Source organism: Adelges cooleyi, unplaced genomic scaffold, assembly GCF_023614345.1.
Source record: "Adelges cooleyi isolate 19-005CV unplaced genomic scaffold, UGA_ACOO_1.1 ACOO_flye_CR_arks_rails_tigmint_CR_PRNA_2, whole genome shotgun sequence".
NCBI classification, from domain to species: Eukaryota; Metazoa; Arthropoda; class Insecta; order Hemiptera; family Adelgidae; genus Adelges; species Adelges cooleyi.
Genome location: NW_026095860.1, coordinates 11,521,160 through 11,546,349, shown reverse-complemented (window position 1 = coordinate 11,546,349; position 25,190 = coordinate 11,521,160). Strand labels below are relative to the sequence as shown.

The 25,190-nt window shown below is 36.7% G+C and overlaps 1 protein-coding gene across 4 annotated transcripts in view; it reads left to right on the top strand.

Moving 5' to 3' along the window:
* Positions 1-25,190, top strand: part of LOC126833283 (nucleolysin TIAR-like) — a 197,786-nt gene that overhangs the window by 156,199 nt on the left and 16,397 nt on the right. For all 4 annotated transcript variants that reach the window (XM_050564527.1, XM_050564526.1, XM_050564529.1 and 1 more), the window contains 3 exons: positions 4,926-5,013; positions 13,887-13,962; positions 21,395-21,497. In XM_050564527.1, coding sequence (XP_050420484.1) covers positions 4,926-5,013; positions 13,887-13,962; positions 21,395-21,497 — 267 coding nt within the window. The remainder of the gene's footprint in view (positions 1-4,925; positions 5,014-13,886; positions 13,963-21,394; positions 21,498-25,190) is intronic.

Here is a 25,190-nt window from a genome sequence, read left to right as displayed (position 1 = left end):
GGGACCCCACGCGATAACAAAGGGTTGTGTGTATGCTTACTTGGGGTGCATATACATGATACATGTATAGGCGATGCTGGTGTGTTGTAATGTTGCATATTATTATAAAGGAGTTTACATAAAACGAAGAAAAGGCTTGGGGAAGTGGTCGCAAGGGATGTTTCACCGAGGGGGAGAGAACATATATAATATAAACCGATCGAGGTCCATTGGCGAGGTCCAAATATACATACATTTGTATGTATATCATATTAGTATTATTGTTATTATTATGCGCGGACGTACAAGGAGGGGGAGCAAGTCCATTTGAAATTTTGGAACCGTGCCGCCAAATCGTTTCCGTGGGACTTTCCATAATATAGTATCGACGGTGATATAATGTATATATCTACGTTCTTCACCTGAACGTTTTGTGGTATATTTCTCGTGCAAATGTACCGTACTATAATAATAATATACCTATCTGCGTGTGTTGGTTTAATCCACCACCGCCCCTTGCACGGTACCTCCTCTATATAAATAATATAATATAATCGGAGTGAGACCGGATTATATTATAATATATAACATCAAGCTCGATTTATTCTTTGTATTATTATATACATTTTTTTTCCTCGAAACAGTATTTCTGTGTATCTGTGTATATCGTTAAATGTGAAATACGGTTATCGCCTGAGTTCTCTGTTCTGGAGCTATATCGCCCGGCTAAGTATTAACAAGGCAAGGTCTTACGCCGCCGTATCACCTGCACCCTATACATATATATGCATTTGTCGCACACCTGAGCGCTCAAAGTTTTCGAATAAAATTCGTCTGGCCGTGTAATGGACCCGTTCGTTTGTATATTGCCCGGCAACTGTGTTGTATAATTATTTGAAAAACAAAAAATTCACCGACTATACCCGCCCCTCTAAACGCGCCTAACCGTTATTGGAAAATCTCCGGTAATTGCTTCAATCCCTTTCGGTTCACGGCGGCCGGTCTCGAGAGGGTGCTCCTGGCCTCTTTGTACGCGTTTGTTTGATAAAAAAGTATATATAATATATATACTATACCTGGTTTACCGAGCCGAATTTGTTCGGGAAAAAGCCCTGTTTAACTGCGGCAGCGTTGAAAAAAAACAAAAAAAACAACCTTTTACATTTTTAAGCCTCTCTCGCGGTTATCGTACAGCGTCAGTTCCCAAAAGTGATAATATGTTTTTATCATTTGCAATTAAACCCCGCGTTAAGTGCCCACTAGATAGAAGGAAGACGCATGTAAATCCGCATCGAAAAACGTCAGGTCTATATTATAACGACGGCAATGTTTACTCGACGTTTTTTAAGTTGATGTGTTTGTTTTGGGTTCACTCGGCCGTCTTGTTATTTAAATTCTGTCGGTTGTATCTACTTACAGTACCGTGTCGAGACGGGGCCGTCTTCACAAATAAAAGTTCTTTCTAGGCCGTCTCGTTCACAAAACGGTTTAGTTAACGACCCGGATTATTACATATTATTTTATTTTCTCTTCAAAATATATTTGCAATTTTTCTAGTTTTTCTTTTGTTTATGTATTTAGTATTTGTCGGAGCTCTGCAACCCTGTATATTGCACATTGTATCGATGGCTTAATTAAAAAATGGAGCATGTACTAATAATAACGATTTTACAGATGAACGTTTTAAAGTATTTCCTTTGTATACATCCGCGTTGACAGTACTCGACACAAACAGTTGCTTGCTTATGACATTTTTTAATCAAGTCACCCGTGTAATATATATATAGTATAGACATTACAGCCGAGAGTTTAACGTAGTATGTTTGCTTATATAAAAACGACTTAATTACTTTTCGGAGGCTACGAATTGGGTCATTTACAAAACGAATCGTGGCGGGTGCAGTATGAAGATATATATTTTTTTGTACACTTGTAAGTTATTGGCGAACGAATATGAATAACAAATCGGTTAATTGTCGAGAATTTCCTATGAATTATGGCGGTACAATTTTCTAAGCGACTAAAAGTGCATGTGCAATACTATATACTAATAGCGTTGCATATGTAATAATATTGATAACAATACATGTAATGTCGTACCACCGAGACGGTCGTCAGGAGACGTGCGATAATATTCAAAGCGTTGATTTAAATGTGCAACGATAAGTTGATAATGGTTGCAAGAAAATGCAAAACTGTCGGCCGAGTCGACGCGGCAACGACGGCGGCGGTGTACCGCTAACGCGCGGGCTTTATTCGACACGAGCTCCGCGTGGGCGCGCAGAGGCGGCGGCCGTATATTGCCGGTCCGATAATTTACGACCTACCGAGTTTTGTTTTCTCGTACCGACACACACAAAACACGATATATACATATATATGTATAATACACAAACACACACACACAGGTACAAGCAGACTACACGGCGTGCCTTTTAGCCGCGGCCTACAAAAACCGTTTTATAAACGTCACCCGGCAAATGTGATTTATTATATCCATCCCCCGGTGTATAATACTATACCGCCGAAAGATACCACTCTTCTGTCGGTACCCATCCCACCACCACCCCACCTATCTCGGACTGCAGCTGTATGCACTTTTCGCCACCAGTAGAGACGGACGGAAGATGGTGAGCTTAATGTGCGTCCACACAACCGTCGCACAAACGATAAAACTATATGTTTTTATTATTGGATGAAAAGTTGATGGAAAAAATATTCTGGCACCGGTTTCCCCCGAAACAGTACACCCAAATGGTAGGGGTAACGTTGCTTTTATATCATAATAATAACACATATTGTTTGATGTTATTGAAACGTTCAAAGCGCAAAACGGAATAATATATATATTTGGTACTATTGTTAGTATGTTGTGTGTAATTGTGTGTAGGTGCACACTTCAAAGCAATCGTTATACTATTATTATTTCAAATTTGATAGCCGACTCGAAACAAACGGCACGACCAGCCCGGTTTGTGGCATTTTAACGCCCTAACCCGTCAAAGGTCGAACGCGGGGCGACGGTCGCGCTAAGCTTTCTAGAACAATTGGTTTTTAGCGTTTGGTAAACGGGCGTGTTTGTATAAGGTTAGGGCGGCGCGCGGCGGTGGTGCCGTTAAGACGACGGGTTAATCGAAAGAAAACATCGGTAAAAATCAGCAATTGTTTGACCGGAGAAGAGCCGGCGGAGGGTTGGAGGAGATGTAAGGGAGAGCCGGGGAAGTATCGGCTAGAAAAACAACGCTGTTAACAACGCATTGATCCGGGCCGAAAATATTCTACGACCAAGGGTTGGCCGAGGGCAGGCCGGAGGGGCAAATAAACTTTTATTGTTATAACTCGTTAAGTGCGTTTAACCGCAATGGCCGGTTCGCGTCTAACGCCCTGCGAAATAGACGTTTTTTCGACATGTACACACACACACATTTAACCGGACAGGGGTCGTTCGATTAATCAAAACAATTATTATTATTATACAGTGTGGTGCACGGCGCGCGTTACGGATGGATTCGATTAAAACAATTTAACACGAGGCTTTGGCCGCGAAAAACTACCGGACTCTGAGCGGATTAAAGTGCGCGCGGTACTGCAAAACCGACCAAATCGGATTCGGTGTTCATCAAAAAGCCCGTCGACGACGACGACGGCTGTATTATATTATTGCAAAAAGCCCGGTCATTATGACGCCCAGACATAGTGTTTCTCGTCCGCTCTTGTAGCGACGTAGTACCCTTTCGAAAGCAGTTTACTCACAGAGGGTTTTTTTATAAAGCAAAATACACACAACATTGCTATACACGCGTTACCTTTACTCGGCGGTATCGCCTGGAAATCAAGATTGACCTTGATAATATGTTCATATTATATTACTATAATTTATATATCTACATATTATATGTACTTAAAGACGCGCGGTTGTAGAACCGCTAAAATTAGAGAGTGGGCGTCCGTTCGGTCCGGTCAACGGTCGGTCGAGTGTTGAAAACCTTTGTTTTTCTTTTTCCACCCCTCCTTCCCGTTTTCTTTTTTTCCCTTATAGTATTCGCGGTCAGTCGCTTGCCGCCGACGTGGCATGTTTTAACGGCCGCTTTTCGAGGTCCGGTGACGTCTAACAACGACAATCCAGATAATGAGATCCACTAGCCCTTCGACTTATGTCTATCGTTTGGCTTTTCTTACTGTTCGGTCGAAGATTTAATAATATTTGCGCCGCCGGTGTTCGGTTGTTAGCTGTACTACTATTTAAGTATAATATTAAACAGTTATTATTTGGGTAACCGTAAATCGTAACGCGGCGCTCCGAATAGGCAATTCGAGTACACATGCGCGCACAACTGCCACGGCCGGGATAGCATGTCAGGACGGCGTTAGCAACATTGTTTCGTTTTAATGAATATATTTTTATATGTACAGGTAGTCTGTGTTATTATTATACATACTATGTTGGCCCGTCGAACAAAGAACGTCCGTGTTTTAACTTTGACAAAAACAAAAAGAGAAAAATAATAATAAAAAATTACAATACAATGCCGGGAATGTGTTTCAAAAGAAAGCATAACGCCCACGAAAGTTTTCCTTGAAAGGTCTGTGCGGATAAATTTGTCGAGAATATCGTACATAATAATAATATGATATTGACGATAATAATATTATCATACCGTATAGAAAGGGTGCGCAGTGTGAGTCAACTCAGCCTCTACCGAAATGACGTTTACTTTTTGGCATCAGAATTCAGCCAAATCGTTTTAAGGATCCCCTCTTCTCCCCTTCCTACCCTAAGGCTTTATCGCGCCAAACTTGAATTATTTTTCACAATCAATCCGTGGACTAGGCCGTTGTTTTGGCACGTTTACTCCAACGCAAATGTTTTATTATGACGTGTGACATTATATTTGTTTTCCTTGTGCGCACTGTGTTATTAACGTTGTGTTATTGTTTATTTCCAGAACACCATCACATCTTTGTGGGCGACCTGAGTCCCGAAATCGAGACGCAAACACTGAGGGAAGCGTTTACACCCTTCGGCGAAATATCGTGAGTACAATATGTAATAATATGTAACTGTTTCATTTCGTCTCGGCGACAATAATAATAACAAAAAATTAAACCACCGCCACCAAAAAATAAAAAAATCACACTCGGTATAGCACAATATGTGTTTTAATATGCACGATATCAATTTGTTTAAATAATCAGAATACAAAATGAAATAGGTACCACCTCCATTTAAAGTAATATAGATAATTATTAACATGTTAAAATGGTTTTTTTTCGGAAGTAACACTTTACACCAACGCAACGGTAGAAAGTTTTGTACAAATGAAAGTTGCAAAGCATGTAAAATAATATATTAAAATAAGTTTAAAACGAGACGTAACCCCGGTTTGTAATATTGATAATTTTTGAAATATGCAAATACACTTTTAACCGAAGTTTTGATAAACGCAACCTTAATTGAATAACAATAAATGACTGTCGGAGTTATTTTTTTTCCCCATTTGTTTATTGTCATTTTTGTAATTTCAATTGACATCATGTCGAACCGAGCGAATATTTTCTTTTTCGCTTACAGGTTTCTGGCGTTTTTATTTTTTACAAACGTTCAATATAGTATATAATCCCACTGCTGTATTGAATATTTTCGTCAAGGACAAGGGGGTGAGGGGGGGGGGGTGGACGAGGGTAACGCGATAAAGGTAAACATAAAACAAAAACCAATTGTTTCGAGGAAATTTCAATAAAACGAAAACTCGAGTCTTACCCGAAATGGAATCTTTGAAGGCCTACACATTTTTTTGACAGACAATACAATAATAGTAGACATCCGTCAATTGGGTAAAATAAGTTTTATGTTATATAAATATATATATTTGGAAAAACCAATTGAACGGTACAAATTTAAAATAATAATAAAAAACTTTTCATCTAAACCACCGGTGTCGGCTTTCGGTGTGCTATAAACTACATTAAACTATATTATATTGTCGGTGTTGTTAATTGTTAAACTTTCTGAAACGATCAATATCGACTATCTCGACGGGCACGTGTTTGTCGCAAAACCGCATTACGCATAAACTTTGATGGATTTCACGAACGGAAAGCGGCAAGAAACAGCTATATATATAGTGTATATAATATACGGCCAAAACGTTTTCCAGACAATACAGTACTGTTTACTATAATATAATATAGTGTACAGTATTAATATTATTATCAACGTTATTTGTGACTTGTGGTGACTTACCGTGCGCCGCCACGGTAAACCTAAGATACTGTCGATCATTTAGATATCCAAAGATCGAGCTATAAATAATAGTATCTATGTGTCTTTTTTGTATAAAAAAATAATATCTATAATATTATGCTTGGACGGGTACCCTATCCGTAAACGAACCGAGCTTTTTTCATTTTTTTTTCTACTCTATAACACCGAACCCTTGTTATTCGTGTCATATATATATATAAATATATATATATATGTGTGTGTTGTATATCAAATGTATGTATATATATATTATTTTATACGTAAATCGTGGAGCGTGTGCACCAAGAGCGTTGGCTGGCGACGAGGGCAATCGTTCTAGATAAGCCAAATATGGACGGGATCAATCCATAATACCTATATACATACATATAGGCTATAATATATGTGTAAGGGGAGGTCGTGTGTGACGGGGCGAAAGGGACGGAACGACGTGTGCGTACGCGAGCGATAGCGGGTCGATGGGCGACGAGTGGCAGGCAGAACAAGGGGAAAACCCTCGGCTGAGGGGCAATAGGAGAAAAAAGCACAATACGGATGGTGATCTTAAATGATGGCCAATCCCGGTGCTCCGGGTGCGCGTTATATTATATTATTCAATATTGACACGCGTTAGAACGGTTATGCTAACGGGATACTCGAGAAGAAGTCAACCAAGGAGGGGAGGGACCGAGCCGGGGAAATACCTATATAGTGTTCTTAAGGGGGGGGGGGCGAACGCCGCTTGTAAATCGTCGGCCTAATGACACTTGCAATGAGAATAAGCATATACAGATTTTCAGGCCCAGAGATACAGATTTTAAAGCCTGGAACTTGAATTGAACCCAATAGAGCCCCCGGATATTAAGATTCTCTGTATTTGAAAAAAACACCCTGTTGTCTGTGTCTGTGTTTGCGCTAGTTTAGAATGTAACTAATGAAATAATTTGAGTTCCTTTGAGCAGTTACCACAGTGTGAGCCTTGTGAAACGTTCACGTGTGTGTTTATGAACACAGTCTGCACACGAGGTTGTCTTTTGTGAACGTTAACCGTCTAAAAGTTAGCCAGCCAATACCGCGTGTGTTTTGTAATTAAGAGTTTCAAACTATTGCCGAAACATACAACAAAAAGCGCCACACACACACACACACAAACTGTGCACTCAGCAACTCACATATTATTATTATTATTATCATATTGTAGTTGATTAACCGTATTAAAATCACCGTTGTAGTTGTTATTTAATAGTTTTCCTCGCGTGCCAACTCATAAACTTGTTGAAGCATCTCACGGGAGGCCACGAGTCCCACACAGACTGTTATTTTCCTTATTGGGTTTATTACAATACTTTAAATCTGCCAAACACTATTAGGGATAATTATTACGATTGTTCACCAATATTCTTGAAACCCGTGTTGGTTGATTACAAAAAAAAACAAAAAAAACCAGCTGATCATTTGTTTTAATTAAAGTTTGACGCGAAATCCGTATTAATGGTTGTTATTGGTTCCTGGCGCGCGAACGATGTTATTATGATTACCGAGTTAAAAGAGCATGAAAATAATTAATGAAAAATATCATTCGCCGTTCGTCTTGAATAATATTTTCCCATTGAATAAAAAAAATGTTTAAAAAAAACACCCAACGAAATATATTTTAATTTACAAAATATAAACCGTCGCAACCGAATCGATATCTATAAAGTGTCTTGTTTGAACACGACTTAATCTATCTCGGTCTGACAGCTATTGTTCTTAGCAACGCTGCCGTGACATTAATTCACGACCTGCCGCCCAAACTTGGGGCACAAAAGCTGCACAAGATATTTTCATTTGATTAAACGCGCAAACGTTGCCATTATGATAATAATATTGCTATATATTATTTCGACAATAAGAAACGGCCGTGCACCGCTAACCGAGGCCGCCGCCGTCCTTTGTTCTTCTGTGCTGCTGATGGTGCTTCGAGAATCGCGCGTTTTCGGATTGAATCAAAATATTCAAGACGCAGAGTAAACACGGAAATGCACGATAATATAATATCAGAGCTGTGTATAGACATATATATACACCAGCTATTTATCGGCCGACAATGGAAATTAAAGGCAATTATTGACAAGGCCAGCGCCCCAGGGTATACCGTTTCGGATTTTACATGTTAAAATATTATTCCAGCTCGACCGACAACAAATAAGACAAAAAAACAAAATTAAATCTAAAAACAACTCCCCGCAACGGGGTCGTTCCGCCGCAAACATTCTTTATTTTAAATTATTCAGCTCCTAAAGAAAATGAATCGTTTTGTTACCGCAGAACAAAAGTAGTAACTGTCGCGGATGAAAAAAGAAAAGAACTTTTGTTTTTCAACTGTTTTGCGGTCTTTTGTAAATATTGAATTGAAGAAAAGCGCATAGAGAGAGGGGGAGGGGGCGGAATTAAGCATGTCGAAAGGACCCCTGATCCCTCCGGAAATGAAATAAGTAATTAAACGAATTTCGCCTAAAGTCAAACTCAACTTATTCCATTACACTATCGTTTGTTAAATTATCAATGAACTCGGAGGTTTTTGTATAATTTATATATTTATATTGTTTTACTAGCAAACTGAAAATGGCAAGTATATGCGACGACGGTAATCAAAACTTTTGGAACAACATAATATAATACAGTTAGTGCAAATGCGATTACAGAGCCGAATATGGTTTATTTTAGACCGGTTAAAGGAGGGGGAGAGTGAGGTTTTAATTCTCTAAAAAAAAATTGACAAGAAGGGTCCCTCAATCTTAAATTTGTTGTATAATATTCTTGAGCGTAAGATAAGAAAAAATGCATAGGAATCTACTTTTTTTTTACATTTGCATTTTCATATTTTTCTAAACGATTTTCATTTCACGTTTTAATGGTTTGCATAATATGGTTTATTTTCGTTCGTGAGTCGATCCATGTGCTTCTTATCGCCGGTGTACCTCCTCTAAAGCTGAGAATCAGTACAATGTTCTATAATGTTTCAATATGTATGGGTTTTTTCACAAACGATGCCAATAAAATTGTAAATAATACACACAATGGTAGTACCTACGGCGGTAGGTAGCTTATAGAGAATCCAGTATAAATACAAGCACATCTGATTCGCTTTGTAGCTATATTTTCAGAATCGTCCACGAGGGTAATATAAGCCAACGGTGTACACGTTTGCATTGCCCCGTGGCAAACTTCCGCCCTGATACGTTTTCAATATACATAATATTATAATAATAGTAGAGAAATACATATATGTATAATATATTATCCGGTCGGCCGTAGTAAGTACATATGAAATGTACAACGGTAATAATAATAATATTTCTAACTTTACAAGCGGGCACCGTTAAGTAGTACAGTAACATTATTTTGCTGCCACCGTCGAACGTGAACGGATATTGTTAGATGTGTTTTATTTGAAAGCAATCGTTCTTGGTCATAATAATAATAGTATGTTGTTTGTTTTTTTTTATTTGACTATAGGGGAAGGAAAAGTACGTTATCAGTGCTCTCCATAAAGCCATACGGACGATAATAGGGTATTGTCAGTGGAATTTTTTTGTTGTGCAACGGGGTTAATACGTTGGAGTGGGGGGGAGGGGAAGAATCGATTTTGTTTTTCTTCTTTTTTAGCGCGCTGTAAATCGTGTGAGGAAAAATCCGAACGGTAATGCAGACGGATCAGCGTAGCTCACAATCAGCTACACAGACGAAGGATATAATATAATATATTTTATACGAACGCTGTTTATCACCAAACGAGCGACTACGCCTATTAATAAAAAAAAAAGCATTTCCAGCTTTTTCTTTTTTATCTCTTCTATTTCTTTTGTTTTTTCCCCCCGTTTTCTCGCGGCTCCACCAAAATATAATCAATCTAAATGTGTATTTAGATACAAGTGTATATTTTATATTTTTCAGTAAACACATTTTATCAAACGGACCGCGCAATGAAACCTAATAATGTTACCAAGATAATTATTATGTGCGAGACAGACAGAGTCAAGTCGGGCTATGTGTTTCAATGTAATCATTTTTGCCCAAACTAGCTCTATCTTATTCCAATTTCATAAATGTAATGTTTGATTAATCGTTATACATTGTCTGGTGTCAATATGCGCGGCCCATATTATTATCAAGTCTAACCAAGGGTGGTCCATCTTTACATATCTTCTGCCGTGTTACCAAACGGCCCTGCTTTCTTGCTGCAATTAAATTAAAAACCGCAAAATGACGGTAAATAACTTCTGCGAAATTGTTATCTTCTCCTTTGTTATATGTATATTTCTCCCCTCATTGTATTCCTTTGAACCCTTATCTTCGCCTCCGTCTGATCTTCTTTTCCGCCTCCGTTCTTTCGCTTAAATCTCGCTCTTAATATGTACAATAATTGTTCTTATCTGGTATTTATATTTTCTCCAGTGGCTTACATTATCCGCGACTACTTGAAACTCGGTCCGTCTACACCCCCATCTCTTTTCCCACCACAGTTTTATCAAAATTTAGCCTAATCTTAGCGGACGAGTCAGCTTCGACTATATATCTTTATCCGCTGTCATACTAGCGTTTCTTATTTGGTCTTTTCTTAAGCTAGAGTTCATTCCTATGAAATACAATACAGTTGTTGTGTAATATTATCATTAAAATCAAAATTTTAAGAAATTTATCCTCCAGAATTTACATATCCTCCCTCTTGGGAAGTATAATCGGTAAATCATGAATATTAAGTATTTAGATTGATAGCGTAAAGCCTAGACAGCTGACATCAGCGGTATACTAATATGTTGTTCCTCGCGGTAACCAATAACCAAAACTTATTTGATATAATGTATTCACCGAAGGGGCTTTGATGAATTATTCATGAACTGTTTGGTCTTCAAAATCAAGAACCGTAGATTTAATTAGGCCGATGGATCCGGATCAAATGTAATTATTACCAATCAACAACGATCCGAATTTATTTGCATTACTGACAACGACTGGAAAATCACATTGTTTTTATTTTGAACCTATAGGATATATTTTTACATTTTTCATACGGCCGTATGCGTTTCCAATTCAAAAGTTCCGGAAATATGCGAAACGAATAAAAATATAAGGTCCCGATTTTACGGTGTCTTGTTTTTTTTTTGTTCTTTATCCTATCCAATAAATGGAACGGATGGGCGTAAGGAAAATGTTTTTTTTTTGTATCCCTCGTGCGCCTCACACACTCCCAGAGAGTAAATATCAAGATTTACCCGAGCAAAGCTCATTAAGTTTGCGACTCGTCCTTTTATTTTTTCGCCTTGTTCAGCACAATTCACCACGTCGGCATCGTTTTTGCACAGCCTACGCCACCGATTCTTGTGTATAGATCTATATATATATATATGTGTGTGTGTGTATTTATTATTTTTATCATATGTGTGCATGTATCCTGTGCTTTTTTTATCCGTCTGCTCGTTTTTCAAATTTTTTTTTTGTCAATTTTTCTAATGCGCCAGCAATAAAGGTGTACGGTGTTCCATGTAAACTGTTTTATTCCTTGGACGTGCCGGAAAATCAACCGAGCAGAGCAATACTTATTACAAGAAACAATACTCGTTTTACCTTTGTCGACGGATTCTCAAAGACGGTCGCACAAAATGGGCATGGGATTTCTCTTGGAATTCCAAGCGCGTAATAGTTCGACCAGAGCCACTCGATTATTGTATATAGTTAATAGTATCCACTAAATCTACCAAAGAGACAAGTACATATAAATAAAACATGACTAACAGTTGTGTCTCAAAACGGCTTTACTTTTCCATCTATCGATCATAAAACGGTGTCTTTACTATATGGTACGTCTCCTACTATTATAAATCTTTTGAATTACTCCCAGTTACACACCTTTAAATACCAAATTTTCATTAGGATCTGAGAGGATAATTGCAAAGCAATATGCAGTATATATGTATACACATTATACAGGGATAAACAAATACTAGCATAATTGTATTCAAAGCTGGCAAAATGATTTACAAACGTTATGGTGGATATTGTATATTTGTTGCGCGCGTTCAACAGCTATTGTCTGCAGTTGATTTGATTTTTGCCAGAACAAAGAAACTAGAATACAGTGGTGAAAAAAAAATAAAAAGGGGTTGAAAGCGATATTCGAAAATCCCCCCCCCCCCAAAAAAAAACATACGGTTTACTTTCATCGTTTACAGGTATTTAGATATTCTATTCTATTGGCCTATACAATATTATATGGCTGTCGTTGGCGGTGCTGTACGCATTACGGATTGCTGTTGTGCTTTTTTGTTTTATTCCTTTGGCCTCGTCCGTTCGGTTTTTTGCATCTCTTGGTGCACGGTTTATATTATACTGTTGTTCCAAGCTTTGGAGATACGACTCGTGAACGTACTTATCATTATCATCCCCGGCAAGATACACCTACACGTGCAATGGTACAAGGTTAAAGTACTTTCCAACCCCCCTGCAACGGTTCCATTTCCATGATGAGCAAAAACCGTTGTCGATAGAGGAATATCCCTACGTAGAACACAGCAGCAGCTGCTGTAATTTATATTTTCGATACACACGAACGGACGAGTTTAATAATAATAACAAGTAGCAACAACAACATTGTAACAGGATATCCTGCACCGTGGCATTCGGTATATTGTATTACACAAATGACCTACAATATTTGCAACCTTGCACTCATAGGTATACTTATATATTATTATGAAAGGTGTTTTTGTTATTGTACAAGATACGAAAATCGCGTTCATTTTCTATAAACGCACCGTTGTTAGTATTATAAACAAATAGCGTCGGTGGTCTTGTGACAAGCTCGAATCTAGCCAGAGTCCGCTTTTGGCGAATCAACAGAAAAATATTATAATATATCACGTATAAAAAGAAAACGATTTTGCACACAAGCCTCGATAAATATTAACCGCAATAATTCGTTTATTTTTGTATTTTCGTTTTCTATTTATACCCCTTAGGCATGGGGCAAAAGGGGCAAAAAAAAACATCATAATAAAACGCAAACAAAAACCCAAGAGGAAATTGAAAATTGATGTTATACTTTTGTTGACTTAGCACGTTTGTACATTATACAGAATACACACGTAGAAATATTGTTCGGTAGGTATGTTTGCCGTATAAAAAAATAGTATTTTTAGACTCTTGCCAGCAGCTTGTATGTTTGTGCATGTAAATTGTCAATTACGCTACACTAGATTGATGTTCTGCACGCCATCCAATAGGGAAAACATAATAATGGCCACATACTGCAGTACGCGATTGATTCGTTTTTATAAATTATATTATATATTGTATTGCTTGTGTACAAGGAAATAGTATATAAATAATGTGTGCATGCCAAACCTAAACGCAATAATAGTTCCGGGAGGGAAAAGGGGTAATGCGAACGGTTCTCATTGGTTTTGTATGCATACGAAAAATGTATAATAAACATTATGTTTTTTTGTTATTTCCAAATTGATAAACAATAACACTATTCAAAATCCGTCGAGATTATTCGAACATAGATGAACACCTAGGCCACTGGAGGTGTTTTAATAGTGTATATGCACCAACTACCATATTTGTGTAAAACGTATAAGCGTCTTTAACTATATAATGATGATTTGTAATGTTTCAGAGATTGTCGGGTAGTGCGAGATCCTCAGACATTAAAATCCAAAGGCTATGGCTTCGTATCGTTCCTGAAAAAAGCTGTAAGTATATATATATATATATATGTTTGTGATTATTTTTTCTTTGTTCAAGAATATAATTAAATTAATAAAAAAAAAGTGGGGAAGGGTGCTCGAATAATTTAAAGGAAAGCACTTAGGTTCTTTATGGGTACTCTTGTTCATCATGATATCGATAAAAAAAAAAAAGACAAAAGGATTTTTTCTGTTTTTGTTTGTAATACGATCAGATTATCGTTGAAAGGTTTGCCCATTCAATGACCTTGCGTTATTATTTTATTTTTTATTTTTTGCTCTTTTTTTAATCATAAAATACATTTTTCCACTACAATACCGAGATGTTTAAATGCCTAAAAGATTATTATTATTTATTTTTTTTTGTATTAAATAATCTCTACTATTATAATACCTACTGTAAACATAATTAATTTCAGACAATAGCGGAATTTGTTTTTTTTTGCAAGTTCCAAGTACTCTATTCGGATATTATTAGTCCTGTTCATAAACCTTTGTATTCGAAAATGTTGTAAAATCCACTTCATTTAAACCGTCCTAGATTTATCCACTACAGGTGAAATCACAGTATAATTGTTTCACGGGCATGTAGTTTATTTTTTTATTTTCTCTCACAGTGCTCGTACAACGTGTGTTGTATATAATAATAACCTACTAAAGTAAGCGCAATGTTAAGTCACGGCGTTTTATCCGGCACCCAAAACGCCATAAAGAGAATTACCACGGAAAATTGAACTATTTACGTTCACTGTACTCCGGTATAACTATACTTATATACACACTAACGGGCTTTATGTAATACCGAGTTTTACCTAGTCCGACCAGCGTACATGTACACTTTGTTTCCGGTAAACACGAATTGGAAATAATAGCTCAACCAAATTGAACGAGTGAACAACGTTTTTCGCGTTTAACCTTTTTTCTTTTCTTTTTTTTTTACCGTTTAGGTCTAATGGTTTTAGCCGAAGCGTCGAAAATAAAATAAAAATGCGCTATGAAGTTTTAGATTTAACAACTGACCTAAAACGCGGGCATTGGAAAACCGACCCGCTTGATTGGCTAAATAAAATATCACATTTTTAAAACACCTATGCCAACTGAACTTAATTAGGTATAGGGACACAATAAACCCTTAGTTAGAACAACTAAACAAATAGTTGCTTTTACTAAACATTTTGATGGCCAAACATTTATTTACTATTATACCAACTATAAATCGTGTCGCACAATTTTAGTTGATTCGACTATATCATTTTTCCCGTGTGAATAAATAGTTTTTTTATTATTAATATGATATTACTCATAACATTACTTTTACCGACAAGTCATGCAAACGGTACGTAGTCGATGAACACAAACGTATTATAGTGTTCGCATACTATGACTAATACTGTATACATGGGTTGCTGTTTTTTTTTTTTAGTCGTTTGATGATAGCTCGACAATTAGACTTGATATGAGTGTACAAATAGGGATGCTTCGTAAAAAAAGGGAAACGCTAGCTTTGTTCAATTAGTGACAAAAAAAACTGCTCGTTTTGTTACACAGTACATTATAATTTGTGTTACATAGAACAATATATGATAAACTGCACTCGGTTTTTTTTCGTTTATAATATACAAATGCATACTGCCTATTACATAGAGATTCGCCCTAAGTATCTATAATTCAATCACAATCTTCGTCACACTGTATGACAAGACAATAATTTGGTTGGATTTTATTCTGAAGTCGCTTTTATAATGCGTTTGTTCTGAAAGCAATTTTTGTTTTGTTTTTGTTATGACATTATTGTTTATTATGACTTTTATTGTTTAATAAATGGACTGTTATTTTGGAAAGATTGAATCGGTTTAATAATCTATTTATACGAGATTTTTGTTTCAAGCTTCGATGCGATATTTTTTTATTCGGATTTACAGTCACCCTCTTTTTGAGGGGATCGAGCTTTTTCTCGGTATATAATTCGATTAACCGGACTATACCGAATAAATGAACCGTTAACCGAATTAAAGACACTTCCGGGTAACAGAGACTTTACCGGTTTTTAATATGGTTTTTTTTATTTATTATTATTTTTTTTTTCACTTGTCGTTCAATGAGGACATATTGCCCGTTATTATGAGCAAGATGGAAATAGCCGTACGGTGTCGGTGCACGAATTACGACCCTCCTGCGACTTCATTACCCAAGTTTGGTGTGTGACATTATAATATGCTGCGTAGTCACAATTCCCTCGACAGGTTTGTCGTAAATCAAATAGCGCGATAATAACTTTTGAAAAATTATCAAACTGCACAAAAAGTTCTTTACAAGTATTACCGCACCAGCCGGGGCTAGGGGGTGGAGGGTGAAGGTTTCGATTACTCTCCAAAGTCACCGTCGTCGCTGTCATCGGTATATAACTACTATCTAATTAACATCGGAGTATTCCAATTTCGAATACTTCCATTTATTATTATAATAATAATATAATGTCACTTTGGAAACTGACGCTGTCTTATTATATTATGCCCCGGCGGAAGCCTATGCGGAATACAATGTAAATAACAACGATGCGCATTGAAAACGCCTGGTAACAAAATGTATACTATATTTTGTGCCACGAAATAACTCTCCCGTTAACGGTTAGTTAATTGAAATTTGAATAAAAATTAAAATGCGATTTTTGAAATAATATTAAGAGGATTTGGGGAGTATTCAAAGACGGTGACCACTATATTTTAAACAAAATACATTATACTCGTACAACAGTTTAAAAACAAAAATAGTTTTAAATGCCTATTTTTCAACCCTCTGATTAACTGATCTCTAACCACTACTTTTTGAATTATCAATTACTCGAGACTAGGACGAAATAGCCACAGAACAATACACAAATATAATATTGTAATATGATAAACTTTAAAGGCATTGTAACAACCAACTTTAAATAACAGTAAATATATTCGGTTGGACGATATTAATTGTTTTTTTTTAAACCAATTCGAGGGATTCGTTTAAATTTAAAAATCTACCGGATAAAGCTATTCCAATGTACATAGTTATTTTTCAGCTGACAATTTTTAAATAACATAATATTTTACCGATATCAATAAACACCGAGCACACTCCTGTTATTTCAATAATATATATTAAAATCAAATTAATTGTATACAGAACTTTTTCCTTTGAAATAAAGGCTTTTATTTTCTTCGATCGCGGAGGAGGAGCGATGTGTAATAATTATTGTAACGTGTAAAATAATAAAAAGCATTTTTCAGCCGAGTCTACAACCACGAAGAGCATTTTCATGTCTCGTTGAAGTACCGAATAAATTTAGAGTAGTGGTAAAACTTTAGATAATGAAATAGTATATTAACAAGCAGTAACAAGCTAGTATCTAAGGTGGCTAGTAAACATATCAAGTTTCTGGCTAATATTTTTGTATTTTCATAATATCTGGCCTAAAACAATTCATAGGAATATGTCATCTTGAATTATTGAATTTTTTTTTCAGTTCTACTTTGAACGTTGTGAATTCAACAATATATCACTTATCAGATAACAGCGTAACAAGTTTTTGGTGCCAAGTTTTTCATAACAGTTTTTTCGGTTATGTGCCAGAGCTAAGACATGAAAATGTCAAAACAATAAATTTTTAAAAAAATTGTTAACACAGTACCATTATGGTATTTTATCCATTTCTATACGCCATAGAAAGGGTGGTAATCATATCACGAGCGTCATTCGCTCTATATGTATAGCGACGATGAGTTTTTCTCAAACAACGTCTACTGACAAGTGTTTCGATTATTTCTTTGTGGGGCTTACACACACACACACACACACACGGGAGATAAGAAAAATACCACACACACATGCAGTCCAGTAAACAAACTGGCACGCACATAAGAGTGAGCTCAAAAATTGCCCCTTAAAGTTTTGATGGGATGAACGACGACGACGACGGCGTTTTATCGTCTTGTAAACGAGGTCATATTCAATACAAGCGGCGGCGGCGTTAATGGTTTCCACCCCTTATGCGAGAACGGAGTGGGGCAAGGTGCGATGCGAGACGAGCGGTAGAAGAAATTGCCCGAGTATAAAAGTGTGGACGGGGGAGGGGGGAAGGAGAGGGGAGGGGTGACACGAATTCAATAAGATAAAAGAGATGATGTTGATGATGAAAAATGTGTACACAAAAACGCGCCGAATATCGGATGCACACACACACACACCACCGCAACAAGCGACGTATTATCTTACAGCCGTGTATAAATAAATAAATATTGTTTTCTTTGAAAAAAAAAAAACCGAGAAAATCCTCTTCTCGACTTATTACATTATCGGGTTTAGGCTTGTACTATTAAATTCCGCTGCGGTAAAGTCTTCTCCGCAAATGCATCCGACCGTCGTCGTTCCCGGCCATATACACACATATACCGTCGGCGGCCAATTTAATTTTCCTTAGACTTATTTGACCGCGCGGGTCCACTTGGAAATAGTTCTTTTAGAAAATACACACACACACAGAGTTTTCGGGATAAGCTTACTTGCGGAAATGTTTAACGAACCGAAACGCGCGGATAAGTACGGAAAGAGCGGAGGGCGGAGGGACATGTACCTACTCGCCTTTGACCCGGCACACCGGTCTCTTCGTCGATAGGTCGAAACGGTTACTTAAGCCGGCGACAAAGTCTTAAGACCGATGTCTGTGTAACGTTAAAAGTTTCTTTTTCGGGATAGGTAATGTCATCGTGTTATAAGATTTGTGGGGCTAAAAAAAAACCAAGTTGAGTCATTTTGTTTTGTTTTCACCCCTCGCCCCTCAGCCTGATTTTGTATTATTTAAATTAATAGTATGATTTGCTTTGTGCTCAATAACGGTGGTCCGAAAAACCAATATCGTCCGTCCAATTCGTTTACGGTGTACACGACCGCACGGAAATTAATTTCGAACCGTCGACCCTTTATTAAAAAAATAATAATAATAATAATAATCGAATCCAAACCGCGATTATAACTGCGGGGGTTAAAGATAATAATAACATTACACCAAACCCCGAAAATTTGTCCACAGTGTGTATAATTATTTAGTCGATTCAATGCGATTAATCAGCGATATAGATAACGCAAGTTATGCTCCCTATAAGAAAGCATTGAAGAAAAATGTATAAGTGACTCCTTTGAATTTTAAAAATGTATTATTGTATAATTAGTTGTACTAATCGAGATATATTAACGTAAAAAAAAAAGATAAAACCATTTGGTCAACAACTGTAGCGGTTTTTAAAAGATATTCCCATATTACATCACAAATGTTATATTAAAAGAACTTAAATTGTCCAATAGGTCGCGTTGTTGTTAATGCCTTAAAAATATAATCTTCCCGCCAATTTAGGAGATAATTAGAGAGTAGTATTATTATTTGTTAACGTGCAACCACTATCACACATTAAAGTGATTCAACTTTTACCTGTAATATAAGTCACTGTGTTATTATTTTTTTCTTAATATTAAAGTGTATAAACACAGTGCCCAAACTCATAAAGCGTTTCGAAATTTAGAAGAGGCAAAAAGTAATAAATCTGTAATCACAAAGAAAGTGTGCAATGATTGCAACTGGAATACATTAAAAAACGGCACTCTTCAGAAAAATCAAATATTAAACTCCCAAATGCGCCAGTTAAAATCAAAGCTGCAAAATAAATTATTACAGCAAAAGAAATATATTTTTCAATATTGCTAAATGAAAGTTGTACATAATAAAAAATATTATAAATTGAAAATGAGGAAAAAACGTAGGTACGTCAGTGAAACATTTAATTTGTTTTATTTATTTATTTTAGAAAACAAAAACACAAAAATAATATTAATAATAATAAAAATCGAAATCAAAAATATTTAAAATTTAATATTTTTAAATATTTTATTTTTTGCTGTATACAATCACAAGTGTTATACTATATATTATCTATATTCTATACAAAGTTCAACTATCAACTCCGAGCTTACAGTAACCGCATAATATCAATATCTTAGTAATCATTCATTGTTAAATGGATACAACAACAAGAAGGTTTATTGTGTTTGCAGCTGTACGATATAATATTCTTGTTAATACCGTGTCGTGGCAATAAGAGCGTTTTATACGAGGAGCCGAAACGGCCAAATTGGGAAATATTATTATTAATACAAAGCTACGCGGGTAGTTATTAAATATATTATTATTACGGCCATTATAACATTAGTGTACGGATAATTATGTTTTCACCGGACCCGTTTGTGGAATGTGTACGACGTGTATTATACACACACACACATACCTACACAATAACAGAACTCCAACCCCATTGTCGTGACTCATGGCCGAACTAACGGGGGCAATAACTCGGATATAGGCACGTAACGAGTTGCACGAAAATTAATACTTACCCCCGAAAAACCGGGCAAACCCGTGTCAAATGCTAACAAAAGCCGACAACGGCAAAAAAAAAAAAAAGAGCGTATAGTTAAATATATATATATATATATCTAAAGTACCCTTTTTGTCTCAAATGAACGCTCGGATTGCCTGAAAAAGAAACTAATTAAGAATTATATTTCACCAGAGGGGTCGACGACAATATTATATATAAGGATGAAACGACGCTTATTCGTATATTTTTCTCCTTTTCACAGTTGGACAGTTGTGTTAGGCCTACCTTGTATGTTTGTGTGGTAGGAGATGAACCTAGAAGTACAGATACCAGGACCAGATGGATAGGGCGACTCTGTTATGGAATGAGATGCAGAAAATAAATATTATAATATTATAAACGTCTCGGACAGGGACCGGCGATCCCGGACGTTCTAGAAAATTTATATTCGAACACACAATAATATTATGGGAAATGAAGGGGGGGGGCAAAATTGCAAGTCCAAACGTGCGATCCGAATCAAGTTATATGTATTTTTCTATTATTCGATACAAGTGTGTTCGATGTGCTGACTGTACTCGACCCTCTGGCACTTGTCCGCTTTTGGCTCCATCGTCGTGTAATATATATTAGCAATTTTCCACCGATCAACGTAATCGGATTTAAAATTTGTTTTTTATTACTATTTTTTTTTTAATTCCACGTATATCTGTTGATGCCGACTCCTAAGAAAAGTATTAATGTCCGTTTGGTAATAAAAAAATGTTTTTTTTTTTAAAACAAGCACAGTCCATCGTTTTTAAAAGGGATACACAGGGCGGCTTGCGCGTACATAGCTATATAGGGTGTATTACCACGGCGGCGGATTGTCGGATAAACATATATATATACACCAGCGACGTTAGGCTCGATAATAATTAATTTAAATCCGATCCGAGTTGAATAATGGACTCGAGTTGCCGGTCGGTTAATCAAATGGCCGTTGCGTTGCCCGAAAACCGATTTAATCACCGCCTTTTGTTTGTGTGTGCTTGCAGGAAGCCGAAAGTGCGATCAACGCCATGAACGGCCAATGGCTCGGCAGCCGGAGTATAAGGACAAATTGGGCGACCAGGAAACCGCCCACGTTGAAATCGGACTGTAAGTATACAACAATACCGCATTAATAATTATTGTTATCCTTCGTTTTACGTTCTTCGGTTTAGGACTTGTTAGAAAAAGTACAAATAAATACAAATAACGCGAATTTCTTCGAGACTTTAGCTGACAACAATATTGACAATTATTGTAATACGAGTCGGTAATACGATTGCGCACTCGGAGAAACGTTTTATTAGGTTTCTACTAGCCGAGTACATTTTTTACAATATAAAATGATAATAATATTATGTCGATTACTTTTGCACGCTGGTTCGAAAGTGTGCTACCCAATATTTTCATACGCAAGCAGAAAATACAAAATAAACATTAAAACAAATATCGCGAAAACGTTTTTAACATATTTTTGTTTTTTACCAAAAACATTTTATACGTTTTTAAAAGAGATTTTTACAGGGTTTCAAAATAAATTTTTTTTTTGTGCTGTTCAGTATCGGTTCTAACATGGGTTGGTATTTTTTAATCAAGTACCTACATATGTATTTAAAACAATAAATCCATACAAATATTGTTTTCTAATACATTAGCATCGAAGTTAAACAAACGTATAAGCAACCAATAGTTCTCAACGACTTCTGTTGTCTTACCACAAACTAACCGTATTGTATTTAAAGAGTAAATATAGTAATTTTCTACAGTTTGTATCGCCGCTCGGTATCGCATTTATGTATTTAAAGTGGTGTTGTTTAAAACGGGATTTAACCGCAGCCGCCGTTGACCGCGTCATCACTCAAACGATAGCTGCTGTTAAACGGTAGGAAACGACGGTGTGTGTGTGTTGTGTGTGTACACACATTTGACCTTAAACGGGCCGGATTGTAATGACAAAATACACATAAACCCACACATTGTCACATCGCATGTATAATATATTGTTTCGACGGCCGGCGGTGGTGGTGTATCCTTTAGGGCATTTACAGAGCCAAAACACCTTTTTTTTTTTTTTTGTGTATGTGTCCCTTGAAAGCGATGTTTGCGCTTAGATACCCTTTGTAAAAATCAGTCGACAACACTGTTGGCGAAAAATCGTTTTGTTTCGACCGTGGCTGAAAAAAAAAACATTAATTCCTTTCTCCCGGAGTTTGGGGCTATCGCCCGAGGGACGTACCGCATGTAAGTATAACACACGATAGCTGGCTGTATTTATGTATAGCCCGGCCCTTTATTTGTCGAGTGGCACATGTCACTTATTTTTGTTTTGCTTTTGTACATACCGCATTTGTGGTAACTTATCGACGAATGATAATGTTACACCGTAGGCACGTGCACTTCCATTGGTATTTTACTGACAGAAATGCTCTACAGACTACAACAACACTGTGGGACTAAAGCCCATCACTTATGTTGGTAAATTCCACGCGTTGAAAGTTTATTTTTATAATTTATTAGAATATATTGTATAAACTTTATGACTATTGCTCATTTATTTGTATTTGAAGTAATTTTTTTTTCATCCTCTTACTAACTTGGATAAAAAACAATATTGAGTTACAGTTTTTTTTTTTTTTTATAACGATTTTTGTGTGTAACTTTAATAACACATGTTAGCGCGTTCACTGTTGGAGTTGATGTGAAAATGATAATCGTGTAAGTATAATATATGAACATAAAAATGGCGAATATATGTACTCACTATATATGAGCGCACGTCGCTTCTAGTAAAACTTATCGATTCCAGTCGATCCGAGTCAGACCAAAACTCTACCGTCATTTGTCTACGTCGAATTTTATTTCAACTCCACTTCTTTACCCCTTTCAGAAAAAATAACAAGACTCGACAAGATTTCCAAAGCCATTTACTCACTGTCTAACACGGCGAGCGCGTTCGACTCTAAACGATTCATAAGTACGCCCAGTGCCATATTATTACAATACAACTCCTAATACTATATAATAGTATTTAATACGATTTTTATTGGAAAAAAATCTGCACCGCACGATAGTGAAAATAATTGTGTATCCGTTAGTGTATAATAGTTGACAAATTATTATTATTTTTTATCAAATATAATGTTTTTAAAAATAAGGTGTGATTTTCTTTAGCTTCCACGCGATAGCCGAGAACACATTTGTTTTATATTGATATGTTTTTTTTTTGTCTGAAGTCACGATTGCATTATTTTCTGTGTAGACCCGAAATCTTATGAAGATTGTTCTTTGGTTGGTCAAAATTTGAAAAAGTCAACACAAAACCGAGATGTAGTCGGAATTGATAAGGCGTGCCTCTATGCACACATACCCTCAAACCCAACAACCCAACAGCCCTGGTGGGGTTGGAAGTTTTTTGGTAGTGTTTCTATGTGTTTGGTCAAACGTTAATTATAGTAAGATAGCAATATGTACGGATTAATAAATAATAATACATTTATGAAAACAAACAAAAATATGTATAATTTTATGAAAGCGGACGAACACGTATCGACGGGCAGATCACACTATGTCGGCTGATACAGATTCCTGGGGGAAAGGGAAGGGGGTGTATATATATATATATATATATAGATGTATACATGTATAATAAATTACCTCTCCGGGAACGGAATAATTAATTTGTCGTTGTAATAGGCGTTTAGTTACGACGACTATATAATATGTATATGTATATATATATATATATATATATATATATTGCAAATAAGTAGAGGGAGGGTCAGCGGAGAGGGTTTTTCATCTGTGCCTGTGTACATATACTGTATATTATTATTATTGTAGGCCAGCGGTATAGTTTGTAAAAGGGACGTTTTGTGCTGCGGTAACACGGTGGTCGCGTTTGATTGAACGGCTGCGACAACTATACCATTCGTAACTGCCGGCGTCCGCGTCGTTAACGGACTGTATATATATATATACACAGTCCGTTTTTTGGCAGATGATTCATTGTTTTATCTCTTCGCTTCGTCACCACCTTGGGGGACCAGAAATACGCCCCAGTAGCTCTTTCATAAAGTCGCCCCCCAAGACCTTGTGCGCACACACACCACACGACGATTGACCGTCGTCGAAGAGGAGAGACGGCCCAAACTGAGATAGAGAAATAACATACGTATAAATAAAACCTATATAGGGGAGGGTATAAAGCGCGTTTACTCGGCTCTCTCCCCGTCCTCCTTTCTATACTACTGACGTTCCCCGGTGGGCAATAACGCGAGACAAACCGACTGACATCATTGCGATACCCTCCCCTCTTTCACGTCCACTTGCATTTTACCTCAGCCCCGTTCGTCCCTCGCTTTTGCACAACAATACAATAATATATACACACAGCTGTACAGGTGTATCCGTCGCGCGACCGTCTTGTTCTCTCCGTCACACTTAGTACAGGATTCTTTCCTTTTTTCTTTTTTTAATCCATCCTACTTCCTGTTTGCTACACAAGTCCCATTGTCACGGAACGGCAATAAAAACTCGAGATGTTCTCTTATTTTCCTATGTCGCTCTCTTTATCCCGTTTCTCGGGCATGTCCGCCGCCCTTTTCCCAAACTACTATATTATATATTATAATATATACACCCCGGTTGACTGCGTAGACGATTTGCCCGACTGCTGAAAATCGCCCAGACGACTTTTTTAACCGTGAAATATGTAACAACACTCTGTATACGACATTATAGCGTTAGCGGTGCTCAGGTGCCGTGTCGACCGACCAGAGAGAGAACATAATAGTTATTTTTTTC